Below are 18,534 nucleotides of genomic sequence, written 5' to 3' on the forward strand. Positions count from 1 at the left end.
AACCGCCCCTAAAAGAAAAACCTCTAAAAAAAAAAAAAAAAAAAAAAAGGACAGATGTCTATTCTCAAACCAGCCCCATTGCCATCAGGTGCTCTCTGAGACACACAGGAACTGAGACCGGCTGAGGGAAGAGTAAATTCCTGTTTCCCCTCCCAGTCTGGGGCCTGAAGATAGAAGGGTGGGCAAATCCCTTGTTCTTTCCCTCCCATTCTCTCAGCCCCCTGCCCTCTTCCTGCCTGCATGTAGGGTCATACGTGCACTTACATGTGTTCAATGATAAGGAGGCCACAGGGCCCTGGGGCAGGCCCAGGCCACAGCCTTGCTTCTGGCTGGCTAGAACTGGGGAAGCCCATCCAGACCACAGACTTGGGGATCCAGGATCTGGGCTTCCCACAAGCTCCTAGGCCTCTTAGCCTCAGACATACGTCATGATCCCTTCCTCACCTCACACTGGTGAGTCTCCAGGCCCGCAAGGCCAGGCTTCAGGAGGTCACCTGGGCAGGCCTGCAAGGCGGGGAGCCAGCTGTGGCTCTGTCCTCATAGCGAGTGAGTCCAGGCCAGAGCAAGTGCCAGAGTTTGGAAAATGTGCACACCTGGCTGCTTGGTGGCTTGGCATGAAGAGTGCTGCTCGAGTTTAAGGTGGCTCAGAGCATTTCAGGATGAGGCCAGCGGAATTTAAAAGGCTCATCTCGCTCTCACTTCTGGAATTATCTGCTAAGTGGGAACAAAAACAAAACTGATTCTTTCTGTAATTCTATAGTTTTTTTAATAACCCCTTGAAACTAACAATGGTAGTCACAAAAGGACAAATCTGTGTGGCTGCTCTTGGAGGAGATCCACAGAGGAGTCAGAGTCACAGAGACAGAAAGCGGAGTGTGGCTGCCAGGGGCTGGGGCGGGAAACGCAGTTAGCATTTAATGGGACGGTTTCCGTTTGAGAAGATGGAAAAGCTGTGCCAGTGGTCGGTGGTGGTGACTGCCGATTGATGTGAAAGTGCTCAGTGTCACTGAGTGGTACACTTTAGAATGGTTATGTGGCCTACCATATATACATTTCCTGTAATAAAAACAAAAAAAACAATGGCCCCTGGCTGATGTGGATCATATTAAAACTGCAGTTGCCAACAGGGCTGTTCTTTGAGCATCTGGGTGAGGGTGTTGGGCCAGGAGGCAGACCTCAGCAGTTCACCGTCTGGAACACCGTCCGGGACAGAAGACTGGCTGTGACGCTGCTGATGTCGCTCTCACCTCCCATCTTACAGAGGATGTAGCCGTAGAGGTTTGCAGCTTGGAGAGAAATCCCAGCGATCACGAGCGCCTGCACTCAGAGCAAAGGGCACTTGGTCAGAGCACTTCTTGAAGAGCTGCTCGCAAACCACACAGAGGAGGCTCTGACCCACGGCCAGCCATTACAGCCCCGACTGAGCACTTACAAACGCAGGGGACACTTCTTAGTCGTCAGCCACCCAAGAGGTTGGTACCAATATCCCGTTTTACAGGGAGGAAATCAGAGCACAGACAAGTTTAAACTGCCCAAGGTCACAGAGCTGGTGTGTGGTCGAGCCAGGATCCAAACTCCAGAGCCTGCACTTTTACTCACAGTATTGCTCATACTGTGTATGGATATTGTGTTTTCTTACTGGATGGACTAGATCATGTTGTAACCTTCAAAAAAGCTTCAGACCTCTGAGGCTAGTTTATTCATACTTAAGGGCTCCGATCCAAGATACGATGTCAACTACTTAAAAAAAACCCAAAACTTTCTTACCGGATTGTTAATAGAACTGAAAGGCTGTTGGCCACAACCAAATGCCCATCAACTGATGAATGGATAAACTATGGTATATCCATACAACAGAATATTACTCAGCCATGAAAAGGAAAGCACTGATACATTTCCAGTGTGGAGAACCCTGATAACATGCTCAGTGAAAGAAGCCAGTCACACAAGACAACATGACATGATTCCATTTATATGAAATGTCCAGAGTAGGCAAATTCAGGGAACCAGAAAACAGAAGAGTGGGTTCAGGGGCAGGAGGCACAGGGACATAAGACGGTAATGAGTATAAGGTTTCTTCCCAAAGTGATAAAGAGACCCTAAAATTGATTGTGATGGCTGTACAATTCTGCACTGGAAGCCACTGAACTGTAGGCTTTCAGTGGGTGACATACAGAATGTGAATTATGCTGGTAAAGCTACGCTTGATTAATGAGTCAGTAATATATAACAGGACCCCATTGCTACGACTGTTGGTTTTGTCGAGGTGCCCGAACAGCAGCAAGTGAGGTCCCGGCATGGCCTTACCAGCCACTTCAGCTTCAGGGAGAACAAGGTGCTGAAGAAGAACACAATCCAAATCAGGGGGCAAATGATGAGGCCGAGCCAGAAGATGCGCGCTTCCGCCTCCGTGGCAGCCATATTATTGGGAGAGATCTGTAACCAGAGAGTGATTCCATTTTCAAAGTAAGTGAAAGCAGTTGCACAAAGCACTACCATCTTCATCTAGGTCATGCCTGCTCTCCTCCATGCGTGTTTCGGCAGAGCCCTAGCAGCCATGGGGTGGCGTAGGGCAGGCATCAGGCAAGCACACACCAACGGCTCCGTCACCTTCCCGCAGGCTTTTCCCCACCTGTAATCTGCCTGGCTCATCATGGAAAATACCTTTCTGGCTTCGAAAATCCAGTGACTCTTCCCATCTTCGTCTATCTGGTTCCACCATCGAAGGCCCACCATGAGTCTCCCGGTCACGTTCTAAGGAACATGGACACACGGGCCATAAGCACTCCGGAGACAGTCATCACCGTGTACTGATGGGCAAAGCCACCAATTCCTGTCAGCCTTACTGGGAGCAGGAAGAAAGGTGGGGCATTGGGCAGGTTCTCAAAAGCAGTTTTGAAGCACTGTTTTTCTTTTTTTAAAAAAAGTATTTAGTTATTCTTTTGTGATAGATGCAGGGGTGCAGTGAGGTAGGAGCCCCAGCAGGGTCCTCAGGCCATGATCCACTCTCAGCCGGCTAGGATCATGTGCATACTCAGGCACGGTGGCACAGGGAGGCCCAGGGACGTGAACCCAGGACCTTCCCATGTGGATCCAGCGTCACATCATGGAGTGTTTGTGTCGGTGCTGCTGGTAACTCAAGGCTTCTTGTTTTTACTTAAGCTTTCTTTAAAAACTGACCGATCTGGGCCAGCCAGTGGCATGGTGATTGGGTCAGCTGGATCCTACATGGCTAACTGTGCAGTTCAAGTCCCAGACCTGGCCACTTGAAAAACATGCCGTGTGTGTGTGTGGCCAAAATCCTGAGAGGAGAGGCAGAGGAGAAGGGATTGTGGCATGGCTCACCCCCTTAGAGGGACTTTCTCACTTTTCTTCTCTCTCTTCCTCTGTCTCACCAGCAGATGCACATGCTTCCTGGCGAATTACCAAAAGAAAGAGAGACAGACTATTTTGGACAAACGTTTATATCTGCACATTTTATGTATTTAAAATGCTGTTATGTTACACACAAAACATTACAAAAAGTCCAAAGCCAAGGGGGCTACCCCCTTTGGATAGGACAGATGTGCAGCCGTGACAGTCAATACCCAGAAGCTATTTAGGAAACACTAAAGAATGCATTTTTTCCCCTTTAATTTTTTTTAAGGTTTTTGCCATAGGGTGCATACACTTGCCAGAGAGACGGAGAAAGGGAAAGTGACAAATGTCTTCCCCCGCACTTCTGCCCAGGTGGAATGGCTATGCTGCAATCCTTTCTCCAGTCTCTTCTCAGGATTTTGGGCATGCGCACACACCCAATGTGATTTTTAAGCTGCTGGGTCTGGGACTTGAACCACGGTCAACCATGTCGGAGTCCAGCACTGTAACCACTATGCCACCTGCTGGCCCCTCCCCCCAATTTTAAGTGGCACAGCTCAGCATTCTTAAATATGTATCAGCAATTTAAACGTAAATACCTCTCAGTCCCACGTGTCTTGGGAACGTCACCATCTGGGAACAAAGCTCACTTATTTCTGGGCTGGTGACATCACAGAAAAGAGAGGCCTTACCTTCACAGACCAGAAATCGAAGGACAGAAGAAGCAGCACAGTGACAAAGCAGCCCACGAAGCTCCGGCTGAACCAGTCACAGCACACATAGGTGACGATGGCACTCACCCGGAAAAACAGGTGGAAGAAGGTGGCCAGAGGGTGCCTAGGAAAGAACCCGGAAGGCGACTCACTCCCGAGTCCTCAGGAGGGTAGTCCCTGCCCTCACTCCACCACTCCAGGCGTCAGCATGGCTCCACGGGAGGGTCCCCTGTGCACCACAGGCCCAAACGCACAACACCGAGTCAGCAGTCCCGAAACAGCGGTCATTACATGAGCACTCCCTCGTAGAATCCAGTACTTTCCCTCACTTGACTCCAGATATCACTCGCTTCAAGCACAGTCACCTTTGAAGTGAAACGTGACAGCAACGACTACCTTCCCACCCAGCAGTGACAATGCCCAGTTCCCTAAAGGTAAAGGCCAGTCCCTGAGCACCCAGCACACATGCAGCCCACGGGGCAGGGAACACGTGTTCCTGGAGACACACTCGCCGCAGGGCTGACCCACCAGCGCTGCTGACTAAGGAGTGGAACTTGCGTGCTGGCATGTAAGCCGGGAGGACAGGTCTCAAACATGGAGCCTTGAGACACCGCCTGGCTGGAGAGTAGAGCAAGCCAAGAGCAGCGTCCACATGGATTGCTTTTCTTGTGAGGTGTTTTTGGAGAGGTTTTTGCTATAGGGCGCGTGCGCTCGCCAGAAAGAGAGAGACTGAGACAGAAAGCGAGAAATCACCCCCAGGGGGAGATGGCCACGCCGCAATCCCTTCTCCATTCTCTCAGGATCTTGGGCACGCACGCACACATGCCCAACATGAGTTTAAGCCACCGGGTCTGGGACTCAAACTGCGGTTGACTACATGGGAGTCCAGCAACAAAGTCATTATGCCAATTGCTGGTCCCACTTTTCTTGTGAGTTTTAAAGAACAAAGGATAAATTGTTGAAAAGGGCCACCAAATTGTCCAGAGTGGATAACAAACGCTTATGACGTCATACAGACAATGGCAATGGGCGACACGGGCCAGGTAAAAAACACTTGTGGCTTTCCGCGGTATCCCAGCTCTTTTTTAAAAAAAATTATTTAATTCCATTTGTTATTATTAATTTTTTTCCATTTATTTCTTTTTACATTTTTCCACAAACATTTACTTTACATATCAAAAAATTTTGCTCATACTTCATAGTTCTTGACAGTTAATAAACAACTTTCAAATTTTCAAAATACTGAATTTTAAAGATAATGTTCAAAATAATTTATTATAATTTTGTTTGTGACTCTATAACAGAAACAGTATGGTTTTCATTACGCTAACTGCTGGTTCCCAGAAACAGTATGGTTTTAAATATTTTTTTTTTTTTGAGAGGTTTTTTTTTCACTATAGGACGCGTGCGCTCGCCAGACAGACAGAGACATAGAGACAGAAAGCGAGAAATCACCCCCCGGGGGGATGGTCATGCCGCAATCCCTTCTCCTCCATTCTCCTCCCGGGATCTTGGGCACGCACGCACACATGCCCGGCGTGAGATTTAAGCCACCGGGTCCGAGACGCGAACCGCGGTCGACTACGTGGGAGTCCAGCGACATAGCCATTACGCTAACTGCTGGTTCCCTGGTTTTAAATATTTTTGAGAAGGGGACCAGCAGTTGGCGTAATGGCTATGTCACTGGAACTCCCATGTAGTTGACACACGACCCCACAGAAGTAGAAAGCAGAACAGTGAATACTGCAGGCCAAGAGGGCGGGGGGAGTTCTGGGGAGAGCTGACTCGGGGCACAGCAGTAATGTGCTGCTCAAAAGCTACATCCCACATGGTGACCACGGTTCGAATCCCCAGCCTGGTCACATTTGGCATGCACAAAAGTACCCAAGATCGAATAAGAGTAGGGGATTGGAGGAAGGGGATTGAGGTGTGACCAGACACTGTGGTGGGTCTTCATGACTTTCTTACACGCACGTGCACACGCTCTATCATGAATAATTATAATGAGGAGGAGTGAGTTCTAGTGTTCTGTAGCACAGGAGGGTGACTACAGTGAACAAGTTACTGTATACGTCAAGTTAGCTAGAAGAGGGGACTTCAAATGTTTTCAACAAACAATAGTGATAAATGTTCAGGGTGATAAATCTATTTACCCTGATTTGATTGTTACCTCCTGTACTCATACAATGATTGTGTCAGTTAAAAATAACAAAATACTTGGACTAGCAGAGGGTATAGCAGTTACATTGCTGGACTCACATGTAGTCAACTGTGGTTCAAGTCCTGGACCCAGTGACTTAAAACTCGCGCTGGGTGCATGTGCATGCATGCCTAAGAGCCCAAGAGGAGAATGGAGAAGGGACTGCAGTGTGGCCATCTCCCCTGGAGGCTGATTTCTGTCACTCTGGCAAGCACATGTGCCCTATAGCAAAAATCTCTCTAAAAAATAAATAACAAAATAACAAAATATAAAATTAAGGCTAGCTAGTGGCTGGTGGTTTAGGCAGCTGGATCCCACATGGCCACCTGTGTGGTTCAAGTCCCAGACCTGGCAGCTTGGAAAACACGCAGGGCGCATGTGCGTGTATGCCTAAGATCCCAAGAGGAGAATGGAGGAGAAGGGACTGTAGTGTGGCCATCCTCCGTGAGGAGTAATATCTCACTTTCTTTCGCTGTCTCTGTCTTCAACATCCACCCTCTAGCAAATTAAAAACAAATGAATTTTTTTTAAATTTAAGTATAAAAATTAGACATGTCAATGAAGAACTTTTAAATCTTTCTGGAATGTTATAGAAAATAAGATTTTTGGAGTCTCTTCTACCCCTTCTGCCTCAAACTGAGAATTTTTCAGTAGTACTCATACAGTTTTGCCCCCTGTCCCTGATGATAAATCAATCCCTTCCCCATGGTTTAAAGCTCTTCAAGGTCAGAGAGATGTTTAAGATATTTTTATATCATCAGCAGCACCTGGCATTTAAGATTCTTGGCAAACACATCTGTCATGTTGAACCTTGTGACTGAGTCAGTTCAGATCAGGGGGACATATCCATCCTCCACAGAACAATATAGATGTAAAAAAGCATACATCTTCAAAGATGCCAGACAGTGACCCACGTGTGCACTGGTCCAGGGTAAATCCTGATCGTTCATGTGTTCAAATAAATCCCCACCTGCCCACTTCTTTTTTCTTTTTAGCCGTGGTTCTCTAGAAATAAACTACAGAAAAAAGTCCAATTATTTGAGGGTTCCACTTAGCTGAGTCCTAATTAAGTGCCTATTTCCTTAACTCATGAGGGAAGGAGTCATGCTCCAGCAAAGCCCCAGCAGGTGGAGTAGGACGGTTCTGTGCTGAACCCACTGCTTTAATCCGGCTCTGAGCAGGGGCTCGCAGCAGCCCCTCACTGGGTCCAGCACTGGAGCTGCCAGCCTGAGCCTCCAGATTGAGCCCCCAGCTATACTAACGTGGGCTCAGACAATTTCCTAGTTTCCAGGACCAGGGCTTATGCCCCATCCACACTTCCCTGCCGTGGGGTCCTCCCTCCTCCTGGCACCTCCACAGTGTGGGGCGTTCTCCTCCACTTCCCAACGCCCCTTGTTTCAACTCCACCCTCCCAGGCACGCACCCAGGAGGTTGCCCCTTGTAAACTGCACAGCAGTTCCGAGCTGCACGGCCTGGGTGCTAGGCTACCGGCATCCCAGTCCTGGCTCCAACCTCTGAGTAGCTCCGTGGCCTTCCCTAAGCTACAGAAGCCAGTGCCTCAGTCTCCTCTTCTGTCAAATGAGAAGCCCGAAGGTAGCCACTGCCTAAATACTGAAAAGATGCAGAGGGTGGCGTGTGCTCGACGCCCACAACACGCCGTGCTCATGACTGTGAGAGGCCGTCACCACTTCAGCCCTGGGCATCCCTCGGAACGGTCCCACCACCGCAGAGTCAAACTGTAAAACTTCCCCTCTGACCACAACTTTCTTTCTCTCTCCTGAGGGGTCTGTTTTTCATCTCTGCGGAGATCCCCAAGACTCCTGACCAGACAAACCTTCATGCTCAATGTAACGGGTGGTGTTTCCCACTCGGTACTCACACACACACACACACACACACACACGGACACACACACACACGGACACCTGCTGAGGAGGAAAAATGATGCTGATGTTGAAAGGGGAAAACGAAATCACCCAACATGCCACCGAGGTGGGGAGAATCCTGGTGGCCTTTTGTCCAAGTCCCCTGTGTCTGTAGGAGTAAATCCACGCCAGCATCCTTGGCCCCAGGACACCTCCTGTTTTTCTCCCTCACAGGAAGTGCATCGCGTTCTCAACCTGAAGGGACCCGAGAGTCACCTGAGGTCTGCAGTTGTGCACAAGATGCGAGGACCTCAGATGCTGGTGGGGCACCAGCAGAAATCGTACACATAAGCACAGCTCTGCATGGGTTCAGCAAACCACGGCCAGGGGCCAAATCCGGCCACTGCCTGCTTTTGTGAATGACGTTTTACTAGCACACAGCTACCCCCGCTCCTTCGCTGGTCTACACACTGTCAACACCAGAAGTGGGCTGATCTCTGCTCCAGACCAGCAAGCGTGACACAAACTGCCTCTACCCACCCCCATCCCCACCAAAGAAAGTCTGCTTTCAAAAGCTGCCTAGGCCAGCAGGTGGCATGGTGGTTAGGGTGTTGGACTCCCACATGGCTGACTGCAGTTCAAGTCTTGGACCTGGCAGCTTGCTTTCTAGTCCCCCGCCCCACCCATCTCTCTCTGGTGAGCACACATGCCCTGTAGCAAATTAAATAATAATTCTTTAAAGGAAAAAAAAATAATTCTTTAGTGAGGGGGGAAAAAAAGCTTCCATCCGTGCAGGTGAGCGCAGGGGTCGTAATTAGGAGGGAGCTCGAAGGAGCCTGCTGGGGACCGGGATGCTCTGCTCCTTGATCTCGCACATGCGTGAGTATAAACAGTCATCGAACCCTGAACTCACAGCGAGCACACTTTCTGTGTACTACACATCAATTTAAAAAAAAAATGAATCCCTGATTGAAGTCACTGATCGAAGAATAATCTTTGCAAGACACTAAAAATTCCGCAAGTGATACAACCAAGCCAGCACACTCCTCACATGGATCCAAGTGAGGTGAAAACCCACATCCACACCAAAAGCAATTCACGAAGGTTCTCAGCAGCTCTGTTCGTAAAGCCCAGCACACGGAAGCAGCTAAGACGTCCTCCACTGGGTGACTGGTAAACTGGGTTACATCTCGACGATGCGTGCTCACCAGTGCCCCAAGGAAGGGGCTGCCAAGCCAGAAGAAGACAAGGGGGCACCTTAAATGCATACTGCGGAGGCAGAGCCAGGCTGACAGGCCGCATACTGGGAGCTTGAACTATGTCAGCTGTAGCAAAAGCACCACACCAATGCAAGATGTTGGTGTGTGTGTGTGTGTGTGTGTGTGTGTGATGGTGGTGCAGCAGGGACACGACTGGACCCAGGTGGGAAAGTTCTCAAGTTCATGTCCCAGGACCTCCCCGGACTTGCCCTGTACACAGGCCTGCTGGTGATCTAGGCCAGGTGAACTGGGCAGAGCCCAGCATGGGGACCCTATTGGGGTGCTTCCCTCTCTCTCTCCCGCCCCCCCCATGGAGGAAATCAATGAATAAAATTAACGAATAAACTTTTTTAATGGACAGAGGCTGCATTCATTTACCAGAGGGACAGAGAGAAAGAAGGGGAAGAAGTCACTCCCAGTGGGATATGATCAAACCATAAGCCCTGTTCCACTTCTCCACCCTGTCGGCATTTTGCACACAAACACACACACCTGGCATGTTTTTCAAGCCATTGGGGTGGGGATTTGAACCGCAGTCAGCCATGAGGGGTTTGGCTCCCTTAATCACCAGATCACAGGGCTGGCCCATGAACAAATGTTCAAAAAATAAAAATAGGGGAAATTGTGGGTTAGGGAAGAGTTTATGGGAGCTCCTGTACTTTCTGCTCAATTTTTTTTTTTTGTAAACTTAAACATGTTCTAAAAGACAGAGTCCAAGAGTAGAAAGGCGAATGGACACAGGCTGGGCTTCCAGACAGAGTACACAGGACAGATGGGGGGTGGGGGCAACTCCCAGAGGCTCACATTTCTCCTTTCCACAGACGACTACAGCAGGTTGATTTACAGGAGCACGGTGGATTCACCCTAAATTCCACAGTGACCTAACAGTGCCTCTAAAAGCTGCCCTTTACCATTTCAATTACTGGGAAGTCACACTCCAAGCTTTTGTTTTGTTTAGTTTCTCAGTGCCAGAAGGCTAGATGCACGAGAGGGAGACAGAAAGCCCCCCAGTGACGGGATCTGGTCACACTGAAGTCCCTTTTCCTCCATTGATTGCATCAGAACCTTGGGCACGCACACACACGTGCCTCGCCTGTTTTTAAGGCCACTAAAGCCGAATTCGAACTGTGGAGTGGAATTCACCCCCACACTCTGTTTTCTTAAGAGCATCTCCAATTCGAGTTCCTTATCAAACGTTGTACTTTAAGGGCCGGTCCTGTAGTTCAGTGGTTAGTGCCACGCAGACGAATCAGATTCCACATTGTCGGACCCGCATTGGAGTCCCAGTCCCAGTGGCTTAAAACACAAACCAGGCATGCAAGCGCACGCCGAGTCCTGCGGAATGGCACACTGGAGGAGAGGGCGCAGCAGTGACCAGGCCCACTGGGGGCGCTTTCCCTCTCTCTCACGTGCGCACGCACTCTGACATGAAAACATACTTTAAATTTCCTGTCATCTTTTCACTCTGCTAAGCGTTTTGCTCGTCAATGTGGTAAAAATCTAAAAGAAGGCATGATCTTTCCTTCTTGGTTTACTTTAAATTAAAATAGCATCTGAGGGGCCAGCAGGTGGTGTGGGGATGGAGGCACTGGACTTTCATGTGGCTGACCACAGTCGAGTCCCTGGTGGCTCGTAAATCGTGCTGGGCATAAGTATGTGCGTGCCCAAAATCCCAGGAGGAGAATGTTGGAGAAGGCCCTGAGGTGTGGGGGACGATTTCTCACTTTCCCTGGCACTGTCTCTCTGTCTCTCTCTGCTGAGCACACACACTCTAGATCAAAAACCTTTAAAAAAAAAAGTTTTCTGAGGTGATTCTAGAATTTGCTTTGGTATAATCCAGGGGTGGGTGGTGGCTCAGCAGAGTGAAAACGGGTTGGCCAAGGGCTGCTGGTAGACAGAGCGGGCAATGGGAATACCAGGTCACTGTTCTCCATACTTCTGTGTAAATTTCAATTAAAAAGTAGAACAGACCCTCAAGAAGCAGCTTCAACTTCACAATGAGGCAAGATGCCTTTCAGAGTAGACCAAGCCCAATCGGTATGTGTATGGCCCACCTGTGGTTAAAACAAAAAAGAAAAAAATTCAGACCTAAAAATCCCCGGTTGAGTAATTGGCCATTACAGCAGGATGCATGAGGAAGATTCCAGAAAGGGGGTCCTTTCTTCTGAGCTTACCAGCTCTTCTGAAAGAAAAAAAAAAGACCACCACTAGGGCCAGCTCTGTGAGGCTGACCCACACGGGAAGGTTCTGTATTCACATCTGAGGATGTCCCTACACACCAGGAATACAGGTGCCATGACCCGGGGCTGCCTGAGGCTAGGGGTCCATCATGATGTCAAGACCCGGTTGGGGGACTGTGTGTGTTGTGTGTGTGTGTGTGTATGTGTGTGTGTGTGTGTGTGTGTGTGTGTGTATCTCTTGCTTATGGAAGGAAGTTAGTTCAAAAAAATAAAAAAGGCCCAGCTGCTACTTGGGGGCAGGGGTAAAGCCAGTGCCCTGCAGGGCTGGAAGCCATCTCCCTGACCATGGGTTTAGGCCCCGGGCTGCCCTGAAAGCAAGCCTGGTGCCTGTATGGGTCCCAGGATCCTGAGGAGTTGGAGGACAGGGAAGGGGTTTGTGGTGTGATGTAAGGGTGCTTCCCTCTCTCTCTTTCATGTGTGGCACGTGCATGTGTGTACATGTACATGGACCAGCATGTAAAAAATGGGAGGCCACCCCTCCAGGGATTACAGATGCCCAGCCCTCCCCACCTGGTACAGTGAGAGGCCAGCCCCTGGTTCCTGCTCCATCCTGCTGGGTGCACGGCCTTGGACAAGGTACTAACCCACCACGAGCCTCCGGTTACTCATTCGTGAAGTGGGAGAGGACCGCGTCCCCAAGACGTCGAAGGCTTCTGGAGATAAAATACTTACTATGCCGGATCAGAGGGGTCCTCAGGTGTTTGTGGCCAACGTCTCTACTTAGGTTTCACCAGTAATCGGCAAGACTTTTAAGACCGGAAGGAAGACAAACCCTGCTCTCTCGGGACGTCCTTTGTTAAACAGATGTGTTTCCCCATTGTTAAAAATGAGCAGGGTGTTGCTTTTTATTTCTTTGGCCCTGACACCCACGTACTCAGGTGGCTTATCTGTTGGCAGTGGCGAGTCACCGCAAAGATTTTGGGAGGAAGGGGACCTCCCAGGGCCAGGGGGTGGTAGCTAAGACGATGACGTCTAAGGAGTAAATGAGGATGTCTGTCCTCAGTCACTTCTCCACCCACTGTCTCCTCCGCCAGCCCCTGGGAGCTTGTCAGAAGCACAGGATGTGCAGACGGTTCAAATCCCGCCTAGTGACACACACACAGGTCCACACGTGCTGGGATCCAGATGGATGGAGAAATGAAGGAAAAAGGATTGCACGTGACCAGGCCCTGGTGGGGACGCTTTGCCTCTCTCTCCCTCTCTGGTGTGTGAACATGCCTGCTGGAATTTAAAAACAGAGTCACGGTGCCAGCTGGCTTGAAAATCATGCTGGATGTGTGTGCATGTGCGTCCAAAACCTGGAGAGGAGCGTGGAGGAGAAGGGGTTGTGACATGGCCATCCACCCCCGGGGGATGGTCTCTCTCTCTCTCTCTCTCTCTCTCTCGGCAAGTGCATACGCCCTATAGCAAAACTGCAGAGCGGGAAATGTGAAAAACAAGCGCAAGATCTTCAGCCCCACTCACCCCGTCCCTCCTGGCCAGGATCCATCTTAACAAGACCCCAGGGGGTTCTATGATTACGAGGGCTTCAGAGCCCTCCTCTAGTTCATTTTCAAAATAAATCCAGTCCCTGGGACAAAGGAGAAAGGGACCTTGTAAGGGACCCAAGCCTGAGAGAGGCCAAGAGCCCTGTCTGCCTTTAGAACCCCAAGGGGCCTGGGAGAACCCCAGGGATGAACCATCTCGGCTAGATCTGATTTCTCTTATCTAGAACAATCCAGGCACAACCATCCCATTGTCTTTCCAATTCTGGCTTCTGGCCTCCAAAGACAGCAGGTCATGGTTGTGGGGGCACGGGGGCCTGGGAAGGCAGGTGTCCAGCCGGGCGAGGGCTGAGTGACAGCTCGGCACTCAGTTTCCATTCAAGGGTCAACACATCGGAGGTTTGTGCGTGGAAGTGAATCAAAGAACAGACTTCCCTCTGGTCACCACAGTTTTTCCCTCTCGTTTCTGTTCTTTCTTTTTTTTTAAAGAGACATCCCTACTGCAGAGGCTGTGTGCTCCACATCGGAATAGAGGAGTGAGCCTGACAAGGACAGTCGGTGGGGCCCGGGTGGTTCTGGTCCTTAGCGGCAGTCCTCACCTCTCACCCCCGGGGCTGCAGAAAAGCCAGTGTCCAGGCTGATGGACGGTACCAGCGCCACCCGCTACAGCCGTTCATCCACTCAGACACAGCTGCAGTGTGGACCGGATCCTTTAGCTAAAGCTCCAATGTTTTCAAGGAAATGGGGCCCAAACACCTGTAACAGACGCCCACAGCGGCATTCTTCACAACTGCCCAACGTGGAAGCACCCGCAATGCCCACCAGCAGACGAATGGGAAAACAAAACGGAGGACAAAGCTCTCTTCTGTAAGCTGGTGTGCCAGGATGTCACGCCCAAGCCACATGAAGCCTCAAGCCCCGACTACGCACTTACAAGAAACACAGGGGCAGAGGGAAATACTGGACTCTACGCAGGTGCACTCAGCACATCAACTAGACATCAAAGCTCAAGACAGACAAGAGGGCCAGGGAACCTCCGATGAAAGGGAGCCACTGCAGCCAGCGTGCGGGCATTATTTCAACTGCAGTTCAAACAAATAAGCTGTAAAAAAAAAAAAAAGGAAGAAAGAAAAAAGTTATGAGACAATCATGAGACAATCAAGGATCCTTGATCATGGCTGGATATTTTGTGATACTGAGCTTGTTTTTGTTTTGTTTTGCTATAGGACACATACACTTGCCAGAGAAGAGAGAGAGAGACACCCTCCTGGGGGGTGCTTTCCCACTTCCCCTCTCTGTCTCTCTCTCCCTGGAGTGCACACATTCTCTAGCCAGAAAGAAAAAGAAAGGAAGGGAGGAAATGAGGGGGAGAGGAAGGAAGGAAGTTGAGAACATTCTTTCATGGTTCTGTTTTTAAAAAATAGTTCTTGTCTTTTAGAGATAACATATAAAAATATTGACGTTGGAAATGATGTGATACCTGAAGTTTGCTTCAAAATAGCTGGTGGGAGGAAGTGGTGGGGTAGAAATAGCAGAAGACTGGCCGTGAGCTGACCATTGTCAAAGCAGGGTGATGGTGCACGGCCACATTATTCTATCCGATGTATGTCTAGAACTCTACAGAGTAACTTGTTTTTTCTTTTCTTTTCTAAAGCAAGTCTACTGCCTTTCAGATTGCATTCTGCACTTGCTGTGTGACCTTGGACGAGGATTCTGTCTTTCTGGGCCTGTGTCTTCACCTGCAAATGGTCTCTACATGACATCCAGGCCTGGAACGATGAGCCTTCCACTCCTTCTGTGGGTTGGGCTGTAGCAGCCAGCCCGAGACGGCCCCAGTGACCCTGGCCTCCTACTCTATCGCGTGCAGCTGCTTTCCCAGTGAGACAGGGCTGATCCCTAGAGGGGCCGTGAGAACACACCAGAAGTGGCCGTGTGGTACTTCTGAGATTAGGTTAAAGCACTCTGTGGAGTCCGTCTTGCTCACTCACCCTTCCCCTCTCCTTAGCTCTCTCTGGGCTGAGAGAGTAGCTCTCCCCGTCGGGAGCAGCCTGATGGAGAGGCCCGTGTGGCGAGGAACTGAGGCCTCCTGCCAACAGCCATGTGAGGGCGCCTCCACGGTGTAGCTCTCCCTCTCCAGTCGCACCTTCAGATGACTGCTGCTCTGGCTGACTTTTTATTTATTTATTTTATTTATTTATTTTGGAGAGGTTTTTCGCTATAGGGCGCGTGCACTCACCAGACAGAGACAGAGAGACAGAAAGCGAGAAATCACCCCCCGGGGGGATGGTCACGCCGCAATCCCTTCTCCTCCATTCTTCTCTCAGGATCTTGGGCACGCACGCACATGTGCCTGGCATGAGTTTTAAGCCACCAGGTCCGGGACGTGAACCGCGGTCAACTACATGGGAGTCCAGCAACATAGCCATTACGCTAACTGCTGGTTCCCTGACTTTTTATTTTTTAAAGTTTACTCATTTATCTCTTCCATGAGAGACAGACACAAAGAGAAGGAGAGAGAGACGGGCATCCCTAACAAGATTCCCCCACCTACCCCAGCCCAATCACAGGCATGAGCACATGTGCCCAGCATGTAGAGGCCCCAGGACACAAACTGGGAACCTTCCTATGTGGGACCAGTTACATTACTTCTTCTTTTTATTTAAATAATTATTTTGTTTAATTTTATTTATTTATTTGTAACTTGACCAGTGAGTGATAGAACAAGAGAGACAGAGAAAGGGAAAGTGAGACAACAAGCTGCCAGGTCCAGGACTCGAACCGCAGTCGGCCACATGGGAGTCCAGTGCCCTCAGCTACCACACCACCTGCTGGCGCCCCAGTTGCATTATTTCTATGCCACCACCTGGATCCTGGCTGATCTTGACTACAGCCTCTGGAGACCCTGAACTAGAGCCACCAGCTAGGCTGCTCAGATTCCTGCCCTTCTAGAACAATGAGAGATAAGTAATGTTTTAATGTGCATTGTCTGAAGCTGCTAAGTTGGGAAATTTGTCACATGGCAATAGCTCACCACTATGGGCTCTGAAGCCTTAACTCTGAATAACATGCTGTTTCATCAGGGAGGTCCAAAGGGCAGGGACAGTCAGGTTCCTCTAAACAACAGAACAGGTAAACTGAGGCATCCCAGTCTTAAAGACAGTTGGGGGTGGAAACAGCAGATGGTGTAATGGCTATGTCGCTGGACTCCCATGTAGTCAACTGCGTTTTGAGCCTGGACCCAGTGGCTTAAACTCACGTCAGGCGCGTGTGCGTGCGTGCCCAAGATCCTGAAAGGAGAATGGAGGAGAAGGGATTGCGGTGTGGCCATCCTCCCTGGGACGTGATTTCTCATTTTCTGTCTCTGTCTTTTTGGCAACTGCATGTGCCCCATAGCAAAAACCTCTCTCAAAAAAAAGAGAGAGAGAGAGCTGGGGGTGAAGGGAAGAGCCCATGAGGCAGCCATGCTCACACTCATCTCTTTTAAATGGGAGACTCAGTGATTAACGAGGAAGAGAAACGTGCGGAGAGGCCAGACTTTCCAGCCGCCTGGCGCAGAGGTCAGCTGGCAGGAAGGCGCCAATGCGGGTGGTGCCTAGGAGAGGCAGAAGGTGTGAGGAAGCCTCGCTTGGACTGGACTGTGTGTTTTGTTTTGCACTGTAAGTAGAAAGAAGAATTTATTTATGTGCTTTTTCTTTTCTCTTTTTTTTCCTCTGTAGATTCTTCTAGATACTGGGCAGGCTCTGAGGGCTTCCAACATTAGCTTGAGTCTGTTACCTGGCTCTTAGGAACTTCGGTTTCCTCATCTGCCCAATGGAGATAACCAGTCTTTCCTTCCATCTTTATTTTAGACCATTTTTAAAGTTTATTTTTAGTTTGTTTCATAAGAGCGATGCAGTGAGAAAGATAATCACCCTCAACAGGATCTCATGCCACAATTACCCCTACCCCAGCCTTTCAGCCAGCCAGGGTCACGGGCACACACAGGTGCCTGATGTGCCCGAGGTGCCCCAGAAACCAAACCCTGATCTTACATATGGTTTCCAGCATGGCAGAGCATTGTGCTATGGGCTGAGCATGCCCACTGATGGTCACAAATATTTAACATGGTGTTTATTTCCCACCCTACCTCCGCAAGAGCTGCGACAGAACCAGGGTACCTCCCAGCGCAGGCATTTTAGAAACGAAGGCGTTCCCCCACTTAGCGGTGCCTGATGGGGAACTGAGTGAGACCCTGTGCAGATACCTGGCACATACGGGCTCCCTGCCACAATCTGGCCTGTGGGATCCTGGTCAACTGGTCTCTTTGTTCTTTTTGAGCAGCCTGAGTCATTTTAAAAAGCCATTTATTCCCACTTTCTGGTGAAAAAGGATGTCCCATACCCAATCTGACTGGTCTGCCTAGAGACTTGAAATCAGTTCCTTTCTAAGGAGTCCTGGATTACTTGAGTGGGAAAGGGGATGAAAGACCAAAATCTAGGGCTGGGCCTGCAGGTGGTCAGGGCCAGGGGAGTCGCGCCATGTGTGGGGCACCCTACGACATCTCTCACTACAAAGTGAGAGAAAAAGAAAAGTCCTTCCAGGCCACAGCATCACTTCTGCAGTACCTCGGCCAGGAATCCTGACCAGGATCTAATCACCAGGTGGACCCAAGTCAAGGCACACTCCTCAAAACAGCTGGTCTTGGGGCTGGCTGATGGCACAGTGGTTATGTCACTGGACTCCCATGTGGCCGACCGTAGTGTGAGTCCTGGACCCGGTGGCTTGAAAATCTCACCTGCACATGTGCATGCTTGCCCACAATCACAGGGGGAGAACGGAGAAGGGAATGTGGCATGGCCACCCCCGAAGAGTGATTTCTCACTTTCTCTCTCACTGTCTCTCTCTCTGGTGGGCATGTGCGCCCTAAGGCAAAAACCTGTAAGAAAAAAAAAGTTGGTCTTTATTCTTCGAAAAGGTCCACATCATGAAAATTAAAGAAAGGCTGTGAACTGTTGCAGAACAATTGAATGTGAGGGGCGAGCCTGGCCTGCAGGAGGAAAGTGGCTGCAAGGACACTGGGATCTGAACTGCAGATCGGCCATCTCCACTCCCATCAGCAACTCTTCACCCAAGAGCGTGTCCTGTTCTCAGAGCGCATGTGGATGTGTCCACAGAGGAGGGAGCAGCTGCCCCACCTTCCCAGACACCTCAGAAAACAACCCCCACACACCCACCGCACACCTCAGAAAACAACCCCCCCACATACACCTCGAAAAACAACCCCCCATACACACACACCATACACCTTGGAAAACAACACCCCCCCATACCACACACCTTGGAAAACAACATCCCACACACACCACATACCTCAGAAAACAACCCCCCACTCACACCACCTCCAGTGTCCACAATTGTCCTCCATTCCCTTCCCACC

At 49.9% G+C, this 18,534-nt stretch overlaps 1 protein-coding gene across 1 annotated transcript in view; it reads right to left on the reverse strand.

Annotated features, from left to right (window-relative positions):
* Positions 1-12: 12 nt before the first annotated feature.
* Positions 13-18,534, reverse strand: part of TVP23A (trans-golgi network vesicle protein 23 homolog A) — a 37,953-nt gene continuing 19,431 nt past the window's right edge. The window contains exons 3-6 of the mRNA XM_014587064.2: positions 4,050-4,194; positions 2,665-2,754; positions 2,308-2,436; positions 13-1,317 (exon numbers count right to left, since the gene is read on the reverse strand). Coding sequence (XP_014442550.1) covers positions 1,177-1,317; positions 2,308-2,436; positions 2,665-2,754; positions 4,050-4,194 — 505 coding nt within the window. The 3' untranslated portion in view covers positions 13-1,176. The remainder of the gene's footprint in view (positions 1,318-2,307; positions 2,437-2,664; positions 2,755-4,049; positions 4,195-18,534) is intronic.

Source organism: Tupaia chinensis, unplaced genomic scaffold (genome assembly GCF_000334495.1).
Source record: "Tupaia chinensis unplaced genomic scaffold, TupChi_1.0 Scaffold000182_1, whole genome shotgun sequence".
Taxonomy (NCBI): domain Eukaryota; kingdom Metazoa; phylum Chordata; class Mammalia; order Scandentia; family Tupaiidae; genus Tupaia; species Tupaia belangeri.